The sequence below is a fragment of the Leptodactylus fuscus genome, chromosome 9 (genome assembly GCF_031893055.1).
Source record: "Leptodactylus fuscus isolate aLepFus1 chromosome 9, aLepFus1.hap2, whole genome shotgun sequence".
Taxonomy (NCBI): Eukaryota; Metazoa; Chordata; class Amphibia; order Anura; family Leptodactylidae; genus Leptodactylus; species Leptodactylus fuscus.
The window spans coordinates 62,177,681-62,197,080 of NC_134273.1; the positions used below are offsets into that span (position 1 = coordinate 62,177,681).

General features: G+C 42.3%; 1 protein-coding gene across 2 annotated transcripts in view; it reads left to right on the forward strand.

Annotated features, from left to right (window-relative positions):
* Positions 1–10,589, forward strand: part of PTPRC (protein tyrosine phosphatase receptor type C) — a 97,998-nt gene extending 87,409 nt beyond the window's left edge. For both annotated transcript variants that reach the window (XM_075286128.1, XM_075286127.1), the window contains exons 31-35: positions 327–461; positions 1,536–1,661; positions 4,863–5,038; positions 7,457–7,592; positions 8,044–10,589. In XM_075286128.1, the coding sequence (XP_075142229.1) occupies positions 327–461; positions 1,536–1,661; positions 4,863–5,038; positions 7,457–7,592; positions 8,044–8,298 (828 nt within the window). In that variant the 3' untranslated portion in view covers positions 8,299–10,589. The remainder of the gene's footprint in view (positions 1–326; positions 462–1,535; positions 1,662–4,862; positions 5,039–7,456; positions 7,593–8,043) is intronic.
* The last annotated feature ends 8,811 nt before the right edge of the window (positions 10,590–19,400 follow it).

Below are 19,400 nucleotides of genomic sequence, written 5' to 3' on the forward strand. Positions count from 1 at the left end.
TCATTGTCAAGAGAGGCTGCCATCTGCAAATGTTGCTCATTCATAGCCCTGTTCAAGCCAATAACTAAGTCAGTCATTCCCTGGTCTAAGTTTACTTATGAAGAAAGAGTTATCCTTAGGCATTGGAGATCTTACAAGTGGCCACAGATAAATTCTTGAATTACTAAAGAGGCTTAGTTTACCAATATGGATGTCTGGAATGTCTTAGAAGACCATGAGAAGACATATCATTTTTCTTGTCACCTGACTTTCATGGATGGGTTCATGAAATTCTGTTATTTTGAGATATGGTGTGTTATAACAAATAATCTCTATTATCTTTCCAGGGATATTGGGGAACACGTTCAATTATAGCAGCCCAGTCACCACTAAAAAACACAATGGCTGAATTCTGGCAAATGATCTTCCAGAGAAAAATTAAAGCAATCGTGATGCTTTCTGGAATAAACCAAGAGAACAATGTGAGTAATGAACTTATTTCCAGTAAGTGTAATAAAAAGATGTCCTCCATATACATGTTAGGATAGCAGATGCAGTTAAGTGAAAGTGAGGACCAGTACTAAATATACAGATTTAAATGGTCAACACGGGGCCGTGTGTCCAACACCCCCCGGGCCGCACCAAATGCCACCCACAATGGTGTTCACCACAGCCCATATGGTGGGCATGGACTTGGCTGCAGTGCTGGGCAGAGTGGTGCGGGTCGGGAAATGCCAAACACACAGCGCACCACAAATCACAGTAGAACCAGACACTGAGAACTCTTACCAGCAGATGTTTCTGGTAGTGGTGTAGGTCCAAGGATCCAGAAGGCTGAGGTGGGTGGTCAGCAGGTGGCAGCAGAGAGTAAAGTGTAGTCGTACGGTCCAAGTCGTCAATAAGAGGGCAACGCAGTGCAGTGGGAAATCCAAAGGGAATGTCAGGCAGGCCGAGTAGGTACAGGAGCGGTAGCATAGTACAAATTGATGTTCAAGAAGCAGAGGTCTAGAGGCAAGCTGGGGTCATAAACAGGAACAGGCACAGTACAAAATCAGGAAGCAAAGGCAAGGTGAAAGGTTAAGGCAAGGGGTCAGAAACACAGGCAATCAGATAACAGGAGAACACTTACTACCATGACAGTAGGGACAACTGAATAGCCAGCAGTGGTCTGGAGCCAGTACCCTCCTTAAGCAGGCTCCGGCCCACCGCTAGGCTGAAACCCAAAGTTCCCCATCCAGCTCAGGATTAGATCGGCAACCCCCTCACATCACTGCAGAAGTTCTCGCCTGTCTCCCAAAACTCTGAACCAGGGACTAAGGAACGCAGCAAGGAGAGGGACGGCAGCTTCCGCACAGCGCTGAGGAGACTTCGGTCCTCCCTGCAGCAATACACTTCTTGAGCAACTTTACTATCATGGATCAAGTTGATCTTATAACACGGGACATAACTTCAATAGATATTTGATAATATATACATTTTTGGGATGCTAACATTCACAAATATATGAGGCCAAACAGCAATATGTGACTATACAGCTGCCATCTCTTTTCATACAGGAAGAGGACTGCGTACCTTATTGGAAAGAAAAAAGCAAGACTTATGAAGATCTTGAGGTAGAGCTGACCAATGAAAATCCATGTGGTAGCTACACAGAACGCTCTTTTGAGATCAGACATACTAAGGTAAGACTTTTATATTAGTTAGCTTTTATTGGTTTATAGAAACGCTATATCACTTAAGAGCATTTTTTTTTTTTTACTGTAACTCAAACAGAAGTCAAAACGTTGTCAAAATTCAAAGGTAGCTGACCATTTAACATGTACAGGAGTGTCCTGATTCCCCCAAAGGAAAATTATTATGGGAGGATCAGATATGTTGGATTTTAACCTATTTTATGTTATGTTCTCACTAGAGATGAGCGAACACTAAAATGTTCGAGGTTCGAAATTCGATTCGAACAGCCGCTCACTGTTCGAGTGTTCGAATGGGTTTCGAACCCCATTATAGTCTATGGGGAACATAAACTCGTTAAGGGGGAAACCCAAATTCGTGTCTGGAGGGTCACCAAGTCCACTATGACACCCCAGGAAATGATACCAACACCCTGGAATGACACTGGGACAGCAGGGGAAGCATGTCTGGGGGCATAAAAGTCACTTTATTTCATGGAAATCCCTGTCAGTTTGCGATTTTCGCAAGCTAACTTTTCCCCATAGAAATGCATTGGCCAGTGCTGATTGGCCAGAGTACGGAACTCGACCAATCAGCGCTGGCTCTGCTGGAGGAGGCGGAGTCTAAGATAGCTCCACACCAGTCTCCATTCAGGTCCGACCTTAGACTCCGCCTCCTCCGGCAGAGCCAGCGCTGATTGGCCGAAGGCTGGCCAATGCATTCCTATGCGAATGCAGACTTAGCAGTGCTGAGTCAGTTTTGCTCAACTACACATCTGATGCACACTCGGCACTGCTACATCAGATGTAGCAATCTGATGTAGCAGAGCCGAGGGTGCACTAGAACCCCTGTGCAAACTCAGTTCACGCTAATAGAATGCATTGGCCAGCGCTGATTGGCCAATGCATTCTATTAGCCCGATGAAGTAGAGCTGAATGTGTGTGCTAAGCACACACATTCAGCACTGCTTCATCAAGCCAATACAATGCATTAGCCAGTGCTGATTGGCCAGAGTACGGAATTCGGCCAATCAGCGCTGGCCAATGCATTCTATTAGCCCGATGAAGTAGAGCTGAATGTGTGTGCTAAGCACACACATTCAGCACTGCTTCATCAAGCCAATACAATGCATTAGCCAGTGCTGATTGGCCAGAGTACGGAATTCGGCCAATCAGCGCTGGCTCTGCTGGAGGAGGCGGAGTCTAAGATCGCTCCACACCAGTCTCCATTCAGGTCCGACCTTAGACTCCGCCTCCTCCGGCAGAGCCAGCGCTGATTGGCCGAAGGCTGGCCAATGCATTCCTATGCGAATGCAGACTTAGCAGTGCTGAGTCAGTTTTGCTCAACTACACATCTGATGCACACTCGGCACTGCTACATCAGATGTAGCAATCTGATGTAGCAGAGCCGAGGGTGCACTAGAACCCCTGTGCAAACTCAGTTCACGCTAATAGAATGCATTGGCCAGCGCTGATTGGCCAATGCATTCTATTAGCCCGATGAAGTAGAGCTGAATGTGTGTGCTAAGCACACACATTCAGCACTGCTTCATCAAGCCAATACAATGCATTAGCCAGTGCTGATTGGCCAGAGTACGGAATTCGGCCAATCAGCGCTGGCCAATGCATTCTATTAGCCCGATGAAGTAGAGCTGAATGTGTGTGCTAAGCACACACATTCAGCACTGCTTCATCAAGCCAATACAATGCATTAGCCAGTGCTGATTGGCCAGAGTACGGAATTCGGCCAATCAGCGCTGGCTCTGCCGGAGGAGGCGGAGTCTAAGGTCGGACCTGAATGGAGACTGGTGTGGAGCGATCTTAGACTCCGCCTCCTCCAGCAGAGCCAGCGCTGATTGGTCGAGTTCCGTACTCTGGCCAATCAGCGCTGGCCAATGCATTCTATTAGCCCGATGAAGTAGAGCTGAATGTGTGTGCTTAGCACACACATTCAGCTCTACTTCATCAGGCTAATAGAATACATTGGCCAATCAGCGCTGGCCAATGCATTCTATTAGCTTGATGAAGCAGAGTGTGCACAAGGGTTCAAGCGCACCCTCGGCTCTGATGTAGCAGAGCCGAGGCTGCACAAGGGTTCAAGTGCACCCTCGGCTCTCCTACATCAGAGCCGAGGGTGCGCTTGAACCCTTGTGCAGCCTCGGCTCTGCTACATCAGAGCCGAGGGTGCGCTTGAACCCTTGTGCACACTCTGCTTCATCAAGCTAATAGAATGCATTGGCCAGCACTGATTGGCCAGAGTACGGAATTCGGCCAATCAGCGCTGGCCAATGCATCCCTATGGGAAAAAGTTTATCTCACAAAAATCACAATTACACACCCGATAGAGCCCCAAAAAGTTATTTTTAATAACATTCCCCCCTAAATAAAGGTTATCCCTAGCTATCCCTGCCTGTACAGCTATCCCTGTCTCATAGTCACAAAGTTCACATTCTCATATGACCCGGATTTGAAATCCACTATTCGTCTAAAATGGAGGTCACCTGATTTCGGCAGCCAATGACTTTTTCCAATTTTTTTCAATGCCCCCAGTGTCGTAGTTCCTGTCCCACCTCCCCTGCGCTGTTATTGGTGCAAAAAAGGCGCCAGGGAAGGTGGGAGGGGAATCGAATTTTGGCGCACTTTACCACGTGGTGTTCGATTCGATTCGAACATGGCGAACACCCTGATATCCGATCGAACATGTGTTCGATAGAACACTGTTCGCTCATCTCTAGTTCTCACTGGAAATATGCCAGACCCCTCTAGTAGAGGTCTAGGCTTAAAGGGATTTTGCATGAAGAACACTTCAACAGGTTAAAAGTAGTGATGAGCGAGTAGTATTCGATCAAATTCCTCGCCAGGCATAGGAATGCGTGTAGTCAGCCGAACAACAAGGGGTTAAACACATCGAATATTCAAAGCGTTTAACCCCTTGGTGTTCGGCCGATTACACGCATTCCTATGCCGGCGAGGTATTCGATCGAATACTACTCGTTCATCACTAGTTAAGAGTATAAGTGTCTGTTCCTTGGGGGTACGGATACAGCTACCGGGACCCCCAGTGATCACATAAACAAAAGTACCTGAGTTCCCTGTGTAAATGTAGAGCACATTCATACTATTACTTAATTCACACATAGTACCATAGGCACTATGCAGTTGATTACAGTTATGACTAATATAATAATCTGTAATACATTTTCTATATTTTAGAGGAAAGATGTCAGAAAGGTCTCTCAGTTCCATTATAACCAATGGCAGGATCTTCTTCCCAAAGAAAGCAAGGGGCTGCTGGAGATAATTGAGAAGGTCAGGAAAATCATTCCATCCAAGAGATTGGAAGAGCAGAGCAGGCATGACAAATCAGCGCCTCTTCTAATCCATTGCAGGTAATTTCAGTTCCTTAAAAGTGGCAGGTACCATTGTTATATATATTATATGATACATTAAAGGGAGTCTATCATTGCAAAAACACATTTTTAACTGAAGCTACGTTGGAATAGCCTTTATAAAGGATATTCTACTCCTACCCTTATTTATCTTCTCCTTGCCTCTATATTTGAAAAATTAACTTTTATTGCCATATGTAAGTCATGCTCAGGGAGCACAGGGAGCTGCCTCCATTAACTGTAAGGTCCAGTTTACATCTGCGTTCGGTATTCGCTTGCAGACCCCCTGAACGGAATACTGATTGCATTAAAAAACGGTGAGCAATGAAAATGCACAGACCCCATAGACTATAATGGTGACTAGTGTTGAACGAGTAGTATTTGATCGAATACCTCGACGGCATAGGAATATGTGTAAGGGGTTAAACGCATTGAATATTCAAAGCGTTTAACTCCTTGGTGTTTGACGGATTACACGCATTCCTATGCCGGCGAAGTATTCGATCGAATATTACTCGCTCAACATTAATGGGGACACAAAAGGTGATGCTTGAATATCGAATGCAGATGCGAATCAGGCCTTAGTAATGCTCCCTGCATCGTCATCTCTTCCTCTTCACTGCTTAAGCAGCCAACACTGTGCTCCTCGGGAATGAAATCCAACAGTGCATGTGCGGGATTTCGATCTCAAGGAACACAGCGTCAGCATAGCAGCACTTGGACAGCTTGAGCAAGTACCATCTCTTTCTGCTGGGAAAACAATGAGATTATTTGTTCGTATACAGGAGGATGAGTTGTCTGCTCCTCCATTATAACAGTTTGTATATACAAGAAAAACAGCCATATCCACAAACTAATATAAAAATATATAGTTTTATTACTCTCCAATTAAAAAATTTTTACATGGACATACAATAACACATTACATAAATAACAAAAAGTAAACAGGTTAAACCATGAGGTTTATAATGCCAGCAAACCAGAGTGATGTCAGAGAGATAAAGGCATAAATGTTTTAAAGTCACTATTTAGCCGTAGGCCGGGCAGCTGGGAGATTTAGTTGAATAATATAAATATACATATATATGCCATACTAAGCAAGCGGACCACCAAACCAATACTGTACAGAGTCACATATGGCATAATAGTTAAAAGTCAAGCAGCTCAACCTTATCCCAAAGTGCCCACATGTAAAGAAAATATGCCTTAGCTCACCTTAACATCATATAGACTGTCTATATGATGTTAAGGTGAGCTAAGGCATATTTTCTTTACATGTGGGCACTTTGGGATAAGGTTGAGCTGCTTGACTTTTAACTATTATGCCATATGTGACTCTGTACAGTATTGGTTTGGTGGTCCGCTTGCTTAGTATGGCATATATATGTATATTTATATTATTCAACTAAATCTCCCAGCTGCCCGGCCTACGGCTAAATAGTGACTTTAAAACATTTATGCCTTTATCTCTCTGACATCACTCTGGTTTGCTGGCATTATAAACCTCATGGTTTAACCTGTTTACTTTTTGTTATTTATGTAATGTGTTATTGTATGTCCATGTAAAAAAATTTTAATTGGAGAGTAATAAAACTATATATTTTTATATTAGTTTGTGGATATGGCTGTTTTTCTTGTATATACAAGCTGAGTCCCGTAACCACAGTATGTATCATTGGCCTCTTTATGTGTTTCCATTATAACAGTGTCTAATCATCATCCATAACTGTGATAAGACTTTCTGTCTATGTGGAAGAGTCCCTGCATTTTCATCATACAGTAAATCCTGGTGCCTCTTAATTCAGGTGCAAGAGAATAGAAATCTATGTCAGTCAGCCACCCCCCACCCAATCCACTTTTGCACAAAGTTTAGAGCATGGCATAGGAAAAGGAAAGAGGGGCATCTTTGGAGCAAAAGTGCTGTGACTAAAGATGCGCCACAACCGTTCTCATCTACACCAGTTTTCTGGCGTAGAGGGACTAGTAAATTCCTCCCATTGTGTTATCAGCAGTAGGTATCTTCTGTAGGGTTGAGACAATCTTGAAATTTCAGGATTGTGATAATTGCTCGATCGCCGATCGAGATCCGATCGTTCCTGATCACGATCGCTCAACCCCATTTAGGAGTTTATGTATTCTAAGGTTGAGCCGATCTTGAGATTTCAGGATTATTTTTAAAATCCGATTTTTGATCATTTTCCAACCAATCGCGATCGTGAAATTTGCTCGATCGCCAATCAGAATCCGATCTTTCCCGATCCCGATTGCTCAATCCTAATCTTCTGCCTATATTTATGGTATCTGGATTAGTCTTGTATGGATTAGTCTTGTGCACTTTCACATTTTCTATATGAATTTACAAAGCGCTATGTTGAAGAAACAAAATCAGTACAGCAATTCATGATTTGTTTTTTACAGTGATGGATCTCAGCGAACTGGGACGTTCTGTGCTCTCTGGAATCTTATAGAAAGTTCTCAGGTTGAAGAAGTCATTGATGTTTTCCAGACAGTGAAGCACTTACGTCGCCAGCGGTCAGGCATGGTGTCTTCTTTTGTAAGTATGAGATGATAGTGGTGTTGAATTGTGAACAACATGGCAAACCTGCTCGCAGAACATTTTTCAATGCAATGCAAAGGTTGAAAGCCCAAAACTTGTCCCACAGATGCACCAGTTTTGCATACCGCTTGCAACTTTTTAATCCAAGGTGGGTGGGGCGGGTTGCCTTAGCTCAGTCAGATTTACTATAACTTAATTTATCCTGGAAAACTGGCATGTCATAGATGACTTAGGCACATGATGGAGCCTCTTAGTAAATTTGGTGCCTCTTGTACCAGTAGATGAATTAGTTAAGGCTGCACACAACCGGGTGTGCAACCTGAGGCTCTGATTTTTTATAGAACTTGCTCTATAAATATCAGAATGGAACAGACCTTGGCCTACAATGTACATTATGGTTTATTTGTTTATGTTCGTTGCTAAACAGCATTATTTTATATGATTTTAGGAGCAATACGAGTTCATTTATGACGCCTTGGCCAGCACCATACCTGCCCAGAATGGCCAGGTCCAGATAACCATTCATCAGCAAGACAGCCTGGAAATCCAGAATGAAATTCAGGACAAAATCCCAGAACAAAACCAAGCAGTCACAGCCAACTCAACAGAAGACACCACACCTAACACCAAAGAGGACGAGACAGTCTCCAATGGACCCAGCGCAGCAGCGTTCACAGATATAGCACTGAGAATAGATGAATGACAAGCTAGTGAATATATAGGAAGCTGAGGATAGTGGACGCTTTTATGTTTTTGGAGCCTTTTAGGTCAACTGAGTATTCATCTCATGAACAAAACCGGGTCCATTACCTTGTATACCTAAGCTGATGTGCAATGTAATAAGGCAGCGAACATTTCATCCATTATGTGTAGAAATATTACAATCTGATAATTCCCAGCACACGGTGCCACGTGTGCCCCATGTGTGTTATGGCAACAAGCTATAGAAACCTTTCCCTCCATGTAATTTAGCATATTCGATATAATGTACTGTATAGACAGTCTGCTCCTCTCCAGACGCTTCCTAAATGCAAGGCTGACGTATGGCGCCTCCATGGGATGCGTATAGTATTGGAGAATCAATATTACCAGTGAAGTCACACATATTTCTGGCAGACAAAGCTTCAGCTATGCAAGCCATAAGGTACTGGCTATATTGCTTATTGGTGTGAATTTATGATCTAGGTGTATTTCTTCATGTCCAGTCATTTTTTGGGAAACAAGTGTTTAATACATAATTTTAGCTTGAATTATTCTATTATTAATAATATAATGCTCCATAATGTATAATAGATGTTAACTGAATTCAAGTAGTGCAAAATCTAGTGCACCATATTTCTTGGCCAGTAAAACGGAAAGTCTAGACAGAGCAGAGGAATCTTTGTACATACCTATTGAAAGGTGCAATACAATGTTGGGTCATGTTAGTGTATATAGAAGGGCGGAGGTGTACCCATCTACCCATTAGCCTGCAGGTTAAACAATATAACATCAGAACCTGAAGGAGAAACATTAAATACACACAATTGCATGAAAGTTCGGACCAGGTGCTATAGAGTTCAGTAATGTGCCCATAGGAGTATGTTTACATACAAGGAGTAGGTTTCTACAAGTTCTCAATCCACATACCTGCTAGATCAAAATCTATTCCAAAATTTCAGATATGCCTCCCAAAATTTTTGGATGGTCTAAGAGGCATACTTACAGATGTGTCTACCCTTACCATTCCATGGATTTTTGTTAGCAATAGTCACCATTTTTGCATGATACAAATTCAATACATTATCATAATATGCTAGGATCAGGGAATATTAACACTCCTTAGGGAGAGTGTGCACCTTCACAGGCGAATGGAGACTTACAAGCCATTTCTGCTCCACTGAGGGATTATGGGAAAAATAGGCAAATCTGTTTTCCAGGATGTAATTAGTAGAACAGTGCCTCTGTTTGCTGCCCTCTAGGGGCAGCCCCCTTAACATCATACATGCCTTTTTTAATAAGCCTAATGACTTAATGCGGGGATTATTGCCAATGTAGTATTTATATTCTAAAAGGAACAGATTCCCAGCTGCAGACAGCGCTGTTTCTATCTGTTGGAGCTCTTCAGCACAGCGTAGGGATACTGATTTGGCAGAGTGAGAGACTATAGACCAGGATCAGGGGATAATAACACTCCTTAGGGAGCGTGTGCACCTGCACAGGCGAATGGAGACTTACAAGTTATTTCTGCTCCACTGAGGGATTATGCTAGATAGACTCTTGACAAACTGCAATATGCTAGTGAAACCCTTGACAGGCTGCAGCGCTCATCACAGCCACTATATGATCACATAAAGGAACATATACACCTCCTGAGTGTTGAAAAATCAAGTTGTCAAAGCTGATCATCTTGGGCCAGACATCCCAAGATATGAGTCAAAAGTGAATGGTAAGGAAGGCCAGCGCTGTATGGCTCATAGTGTGGAATATACGTGTATATGTTTGTCTATAGGCACAGAAACCATTTTAAAGGAAGTCCACATTTCACAAATTCATGCAGCTATGTATATAAGAACTGTCTTTCTTCTTAGATTTAGAAAATGAATAGGTGACTGTGAAAATCTATTTGTAGACAATACTTTCAGCAATTCCTTAGATAACGGGGAACTTTTTTTATTGATTAAGGTTTACATATCACGTCAACTTTTATTTATGCATAGCTTCTCCCAACCTACCGTCGAAAATCTTAAAACATAAGACATAAGAGATGTGTGTACCACAATGTCACCGGGATCAGAATAGAGCTTGATCTTCACGTCGCAATTTAGGAAAGTTTGGTCGTTTGCGATAAAACTTGAATTTTGTCCAAACTCAAAAGTAGCAGAAATTGTTGAAAAAAAGGATTTCCACTTGTGAGTTTGACCTCATAGTAATATTTTATGCAGTTCTTCATTTTTTATACTATCACATAGTCTTATCTATAAATTTAGCAGGAATTTTAATAGCGTACTCTTAAAGAGGACCTTTCACCATATCCGGGCACAGGCAGTGTTATATACTGCCAGAAAGCTGACAGTGCGCTGAATTCAGCGCACTGTCGGCTTTCCCGATCTGTGCCCGGTGTGAAGAGCTTACGGCCCGGTACCGTAGCTCTTCTATGGTCAGAAGGGCGTTTCTGACCATTAGCCAGAGACGTCCTTCTGCCTCGCGGCGCCAATCGCACTGTGCTGTGGAGCCGGGAGGAACGCCCCCTCCCTCTCCTGATAATGCTCGTCTATGGACGAGTACTGCGAGCAAAGGGGGGGGGGGGCGTTCCTCCCGGATCCACAGTACAGCGCGATTGGCGCCGCCAGGCAGAAGGACGTCTCTGGCTAATGGTCAGAAACGCCCTTCTGACCATAGAAGAGCTACGGTACCGGACCGTAAGCTCTTCACACCGGGCACAGATCGGGAAAGCCGACAGTGCGCTGAATTCAGCGCACTGTCAGCTTTCTGGCAGTATATAACACTGCCTGTGCCCGGATATGGTGAAAGGTCCTCTTTAAGAGTTTATAATGAACCTGACAGATTTGTACTTTTTCATAGAACCCATAAAGAATAATGGAGAATCATTTCAAGCTGTTATGTTGTAATGGACAGTTGTGTTATTTGAGTTTTGAGCCATTTGCTTGTTATGCTGAATTTTTTTACTTAAATATATATATATATGGATTTGCTTTGTGATATAAAAATGTTCAATGACATATTTTCATTTCTAAAAAAAAAAGAAAAGAAGAATATTTAATATTCTGTGAAAAGACTTAATTATTTAAGATGGATTTATACATGTCTTGAAGCAAGAGCGAGTGAAAAATAAATCTAAAATGTATAGTTATAATGCGTGTTCACTATGTACTTTGCGATGCTGCGATTTCTGGTTTTGGAAACCGCAGCTTATCTGCTGCGCGTATTTTCTACAATGTATGGATGGTATTCGCTAGAATCCTATCCACTTTGCAGGGATTGTAACATGCAGTAGTTTTTGTCGCGGTGTTTTTGCCCCAGCCTTACATTGTTCATTTGTCTAGATTTGCCTTGGCTTCAGAATATAAATGTTGTAGCTATTTCCACTGATTACCACAAGAGGGCGATCTAGGATCGTGAGATGCTGCTCAACAAATGAAAAAAAAAATCTACAAATTAAAATGCATTCTAGCCATATGTAACGCACAAGATATTGTGCAAAGTGTAATAAGCATAATAAAGTATATGCAAGAGGGTTGTAAATATGCAGTTATTACATTAGGAATGGACAATAGTTAGCCTAACAACAAGGTATCGTCATACAGATGGGACAATATGCTTAGCTTTATGTACAGTATTATCTTGCATCTAAGGCTTTTTTCACGGCTGATTTTTTTTTTATTTGCCATCAAACAGAAAAAAAAATGGACATGCTTTATTTTTATGCGTATCGACGGACACACAGATCAAATAGAAATCAATGGGTCCTCTTTTTAACAGATGTAAAATGTATTGATGTCTGAGTTAGGTCAGTAGATTGGATCAGAAAAGAAGGACCAATTAAACTCAGACATTTTTTAATGGCCCATTGAAAACTGATGACACTAGGACTAGGCCACATTGATTTCAATGTGTAGCGCGCATAAATGAGCACCCATTGAAGTCAATGGGATCTGTTTTGAATCGCCTCACTCTGACATGTGTTTACGTGTCAGAATGAGCGGCGCGTTACTCCGTGGGAACGGGGTTTAAAAACGGATTGATTTGTCAGTCATGGCTATGTGAATATCACACATCCTACTGAAGATGAAGGCCCGCCCCCATTGCACCTATTTCTTCAAATGTACAAAAGTGATATGCATAATAAGGGTATGTTGTTTATCACTGTGATGTTCTCTATAATGAATATACTTCCTTTAACATTCAGGCATTTTATACCATCACATCATTATATAGATTTTTCAGACAGTAAAAACCCAGTTTTATGACGTACAAGTCAGCCACAAATGGTTTTCTCTTTCTGGTGTTTTTTTTTTTCCTATAAAGAATTGAATTGGAAAACTGCAGCTGCAACTGTTTGCTTTTTTCCATAGGTGCCTCTCCACTGATTCTGTCTCGGTTGATATTATCTGTCCACCACCCGTCATTCCTGAGTAATCATTGCTGTCAGCTTTAGCACAATTATGCTCTCTGTTGTCTAGTTAGGGGCTCCTTTCTTTTCAGGCCAGGGCTGCCCACTTGAGACACTGACCATCCACTACTGCTTCAAATGTCAGAGTACCATCATTTATTGTATTCTTCCAACTGTTACGGCACTCCTCACACCATACAGTTTGACAATTTTCTTGGCCGTCATCAATGTGCAGGATGTTGCTGTTTCTCTTTTTTTTGGGAAATCTTCATGGCTGATCCTTGATTTGAACCAGTGACCTTCCACTTGGGAATCAATCTAATAAAACACTGAGCTATGGGGGAATGTGAGAACAGGTTGTAATTGGTAGTATACAAGAAGAAAAAGGAGCAGGAGCAAAACTGTAACAATGCAGTTACATGACAAGAATCTGCATAACTTATCATATGCTAAATAGCTGCAAGTCAAATTTATGTATGAGGTAGCCAAGATGATTGTGTATAAAATGATGGTGGTCTCACATTTGAAGCTGTAGTGGATGGTGAGATATGGAGCCTGAAAGTCAAAACATTGTTACCCTTTTGCTTGTCAGTGTAAATGCACTGAAACTAACAGTGCTGATGGCTCAGGAACGGAGGGGGCTAGAGAAACCCCCCAACTGTTCTGTAGTCAGTGGAGCAGTGTCTATTGAAAGATACAACGAGGTGGAGGTGGTGAAAGGTCCTTTTTAACTGAAGTTGTTACGGTGTTTATCACGTTGTGTCAAATGAGGAAAAATATATATTTGTACCATATTAGCCAGTGGATATGAAATATAAAGATTGAGAGTCTTCAGTAGTTGATACCTTTTTAATGGCTAACAAAAATGACAGATTGCAAGCTTTCGAGACTACTAGGTCTCTTCATCAGGCATGGCATGTGTCATATATTGTGTGAGACCTAGCAGTCTCAAAAGCTTGAAATCTGTCATCATTTTTGTTAGCCATTAAAAAGGTATCAGCTACTGAAGACTCTCAATCTTTATACTCTGTCACATGGTCAGATTAGTACATTTACAGTGCTTGTAATAAGATGAGTGACTAATGTATTGCAACACACATCCTAGTAAAGACACATTGTATGATCCATTTCCTGCGATTACATATAACCTATGTGTAAATCCAAACCATTTGCACATCTCCACACAATGACGACTAACCAGCGAACTCTTCCACTTTTGGTTCACACCGTACATTATTGAGGTCTCTAATAAGTCACATTTCATTTGACTTATTTCTATTAAAGCTATGTTCCGCCTTCAATGCTTTTTGCAGAATTTCAAATCCGTTGGTCAATTTGCACTAAAAACACCCCAATGAATAAGCATTTAGTCATGAAAAAACAGGATATTATAACATTATTATTGGGAGATTGCCATATGACCTCAGCATCCTTGGGAAATCGTCGACATATTTGATGTAATCTGAGCGTTTGCTGGATAGAAGAATTCTGGTTTGGATAAAATAAAGACAACTGGATGTGGAAAGCACTTTATGTGGTTCTGGAGGGATACTGTACACTTATTAGGGAAGATGAATAGGCTTTTCTGATAGATGATATCTAGGCATCTGAGAAGGCGAGTGTGTAGTGCAGAGGTTGTGAGCGTATGTACTTGGCAGCAATGTAAAGGACAAGCAAGTGTGACTGCCAACAGCAGCATCATGCCTGTGGCTTCCTCAATGTCCTAGCCATCACAGAGCTTTCTTCTGTGAGGTATTTGCCTGCACCTAGACATCGAGCATTCCACAACTCACCACCAGGGGAGAGAGACATCTACACCAAATATCAAGTCGTCACAAGCAAGAAAGTGGAGTCTGTCAGAGCGGGGAAATCCTGGCAGTCTGCTATTTTTCGCAACTTTGTGGATGCGTGTGGTAGAGAAATAATGTTTCGCTGTCCGTTCCTGCATTCAGTATACTCATAAGACATTGGGTTCTTTCGTGCCTGAAGACCACCAGTTTTTTTTCACACTGCATTAACAAGTCATTCAGCAGTTTTGACTCCTTTAGACTGCTGACAGTGCTATATACTGGAGGTGATAAGGGGTTCAATTTATATATATATGTAATGTCCCAGTACCGCAGTCCCTTTAATATATAAGGTAAAGAGGTTCCTCCCCATTCCTTCTATATTAACAGTATTTCTATTTCACCAGAGCCAGCACTCAGGGGGGTCTATTAATGCCCCATCTTGTGGATGTTTTGTGAGCTACACCTGCCTATACTTGCCATTGTAATTTGAGTTGCCAATGTAAAGGAGTGTCCAGTATGATCAGGTGACCTTCAGGACCAATCAAGCTCCCTTAACTGGCCTGGAGGAGGAGGAGTTACAGCCTCTCTATAGGGGGTTGGAAACCCTTTGTCTTGGTCTTTTGTGTGGAGAGCCCAAGACATGTGGAGCTGAAAATGGCAGCCAAGCATCAGGAGACTCCAAACAGAGATGTCTTTTCCTCTGTACCCAATATCCTCCTCAGAGAGCGTTTTCCTCTGAAGTTCCAAGTCTACAATTACTAAAGGATATGGACCTGGTTATCCATCTCATCTGGGACCTCACACGTATCTCTCTATTCAAGTAAGTATTTGGGACAAATCTATATTTAAGAAACCCATAGCTAGTCTGGCAGAATTTGAGGGTCTCCCGCTGTCGACAACTCTATTTCTTCTCCTACATATGTGTACCTAGTTTGTTGAGGACTAACCCCCTGGATACAGGCCATCTTTACAAGTATATACAAGTTTAACTACCCAAGCAACTACTAATTAAACTATCCAAAGCATTCCTGCTTCAAGCTCCATCACCTGCTTAATTGGACACTATCTATAAAGATCGCTGTATTGTATGTGAAGAATTACTCCATATGTACATTTGTATTACCTTGTCCTGCTAGTAAAAGAGCAACAACTACCCCCGAGACCTGGTTGTCTGTTGTCATTGTCAGGTACCACATGGGGGTGGGTAGTCGGGGACATCAAAAAGGAGATTTTGTGCACATTTGGGACCCAGGGACCCCCTAAAAGCCGACCACATCTGATATATTACCCGTGATACCAGCCCTGGCCCTCCTGAGTGTTACATATACCTATGGCAATGATCATATAGGTTAGTACTGAGATTGCAAGTGTCACTGGGGAGCGCTATTGCAGTGTCCTCGGCTGTTTTTGCTGACTGCTTTCCACCTCTTTCTCTGGTTTCTAAGCGTTGGCCATAGTAGTCTCCTGGTTGTACACTCAAACAGTCACTCAAAAGTCAAAGAAAGGAGCTGGGGGCTCTCTAGTGTGGAACTCCGCAGAGGAAGGGCAGCGCCGCACCTCCCATGAGGCAACCTGAAGCGACCGCTTCAGGCAGCGCTATGCTGGGCCCCCCCAGGGGGGGGGGCGCATTTTTGCTGACCTAAGCCAGTCCAGGACAAGCTGGACTCCCCTCATGCTCAGGCAGAGAGCAGGTCCTCTCCCTGCCTGCTCTCTGCCTGCTAACGCCGCCCCGCCCCCTTGCTCCACCCCTCTGCTCCGCCCTGCCCCTCCGCCCCCTCCTCCCGGGGGGCGGCTTTCTGTTGTCCGCCTCAGGCGGCATAAAAGTTAGGTTCACCCCTGAGGAAGGGGCCACTCATGTAACATTTGCAATCACAGGGTCAGGGGCTTTAAACTTGGAATTCCTCGGTAATGGAGGTCCGGCACCATAGATGCATTGTTTGTGGGGGGAATTTATTGAGACTTACATCAGTCTTAAAGGGGTGTTCCAAGTTTTTTTTTTTATTTACCCCCCTTCCAGCAAGTTTTAAAACAGTACATACTCACCCCTCTGTTCAGTTGGAGATCCAACAAAGATCCCTGGTCTTTCTGACCATTGAAACATCACCATTCATTGGCTAAAGGGAATAAAGAAAGGGGACCTGAACTGAGACTCTCTGCCAGATATACTGGTTATTAGTTCACAACTTTGCAGGGGAAAACATTTTAACCCATTTATACCGGAGGTTATATATTTTTCTGTTGTATTAATGGAACTCTAGGCATATACGGGTTAATAAAGTTCTCGGCAGATGAGAGACATGTCTGATTTATTAAATATTAGTCCCGCTTTCGGGCATGAGTTTGAGTAAATTTGTTGGGTTGGGGCATCCATGCGACTGGCATGACTTACTCACCACATGCTTTGCCTGTTTTGCAAAAAATGTAGAAGGAACAATGCGGTGCATCTTTGGCACAAAAAGGGCCCATACGTCAAAGATTCATCATATTTACAAATCAAATCAAACCAAACAAGCTTTATTGGCACGTCCGAATAGATATTTGGCATTGGCAAAGCTAGTAAAGTGTGTGTGTGTGTGTGTGTGGGGGGGGGAGTTGGATTCGAGTGGGTGAGTGGTGGGTATGGGGGGGTGGGGGTGGTGGTTTGGTGTATAACAGTCCGTGGAGTCTCGTCTTCCTCTTAGTTGGTGTTCGCTATATGGGGAGGTGGAGTGGGGTGGGGCGGATGGTTTGGGGTATAACAGTCCGTGGAGTCTCATCTTCCTCTTTTAAAATTGGTAATTTCACCCATATGTCACCTATATAGTACTGTCAACGTTTTTGAGCAGCAGACTGACTTTTATGGTAAAAACATTACTGTACATCAAGTGATCAAACCTAACTGAACAAATAAGTTATATGCTCTAGGGCTTATGCATTAACTCTATATAGCAGCACACAGAGCATCTTCAGGTCCATATCATAGACCCCTATCCACTCAGTGCAACTATGTATGGTGGCTGTCTGACACACCATATTCTTACATAACTGCATTGCTTTTAAGAGAACATAACTATTGTAATTAATATCGCATGTTTTTCTAAAGCAAAAGTATAAGTCCATCACCATTATAGGAGCAGAACAATGGAGGAACAGAAATACTGGATATTTAAAATATTGGATATCAACAAAGTCCAAAAACATCCCATTGTCTATAATGGGATCCAATGGGCTTCTGTTTCGGTGTCAACCATTTTTGCTGGAATAAAGAGTCCCGTGTGCAGGATCTTTTAATAAATTCTGCTGCAGAGTCTCCTAACAGAACTGAGACACCATTATGAGCCTTGACCACAGACATGTGTGCAGAAAGTAAAACCCTGCAATTAATGTAAAACCAATTACAATACGGTAATTTTAGCACTTTTTTGTGCTTATTTTGTACACCACTTTTATAAATATAATCTAATCAGAATAAAAAGAGGCTCTTCTCTTTTCTCTAGAAACAGTACTAGGTTTGGTAGTACTAAGCCTGGTCTTTCCCCTGGGGGTGGTACCGATCTCTCGACCAGACAGGTTTCCCCTCCTATAACTGCACATTTCTTATGATGCCGTTCCTTCTTCATGTAAAAGATATTGCTGAATTCTAAGTTTCCTTCTCGAGTATTTCTAGTCACTAGACGCCCTAGAAATAGTTAAACAAATGTTTCCAGATTGTTAAATGCTAATATTAAGCCTAAAATACAAACCACAAATTGTAAAATAACTTCCGTTTATGCAATTCAAGCCAAACTGCTGTTGCCGGGCATTTCCCATTTATACATATAATTTTGGTACAGTATTAAAACAGATATAAACGCTAATCTTTAGTTTCCTGTAACTATATTGGATTTGAATGTAAGACTTATTTGAAGCATCTTACTGACTTCCATGTAAATAATATTTTCTTTTCTACAGTACATAGATGCAGTTCACCATAAGGTTTAATCACACCAAATCTAGTTCAGATCAAATAATTCCAGAACGGAATTAAAGAGGACCATTCACCACCGCCACCATCTCCAACTCACTGCATCGTTGGACTTCTCTCTCTAGCCCTCCATCCTCAAACAATTATTCCTGTTAGTTTTAGCACAATTGTGTTCTCTATTGTCATATGGGCATGTCTAGGATGGAGGAGAAATAGAGGACAAAACATGGTGCTGAATAGATATGAGCGAGTACTGTTCGGATCAGCCAATCTGAACAGCACACTCGCATAGAAATGAATGGACGTAGACGGCACGCGGGGGGTTAAGCGCGCCGGCTACGTCCAAGCGGAAGTACCAGGTGCATCCATTCATTTCTCTGGAGCGTGCTGTTCGGATCGGCTGATCCGAACAGTACTCGCTCATCTCTAGTGCTGAAACATTTTTTTCTCAGGAATGACGGGCGCTACGGAGCAAATTCCAACTATTCCACCTATTACAACATGCAAAGAGTTAGAGTTGGTTGAGGTGGTGATCTGTAAATTCAGTGAATATATATATATATATATATATATATATATATATATATATATATGTTAGCTCAGTAGAAGCAGTGCGGACCCAAATAGTCAAGACAGGGACACAAAATATGAAGCAAACTGGTATATTTAGGAGAAGCATGAAAAAAAGCCCTTGAATTCTGGCACAAAATGAGCAAAACAAAATACAGCCTTAACTCCATGCAAAAACACAGTAAAAACCTGCTTGTCTCAGCAGCTAACTAAACAGTAAAATTAACCTAACTATACATGTGGTTTACTACAAGCCACATGAACAAAATAAGCACAACTTTGTCTCACAGGACTCAGGGTTACAGGAAAGACCCACACACCTCTGTTCTAGAGATGGGGTGAGAGGGCTGATTCCTTAACCAGGAAGCAGGTATGAATATAATAGTATC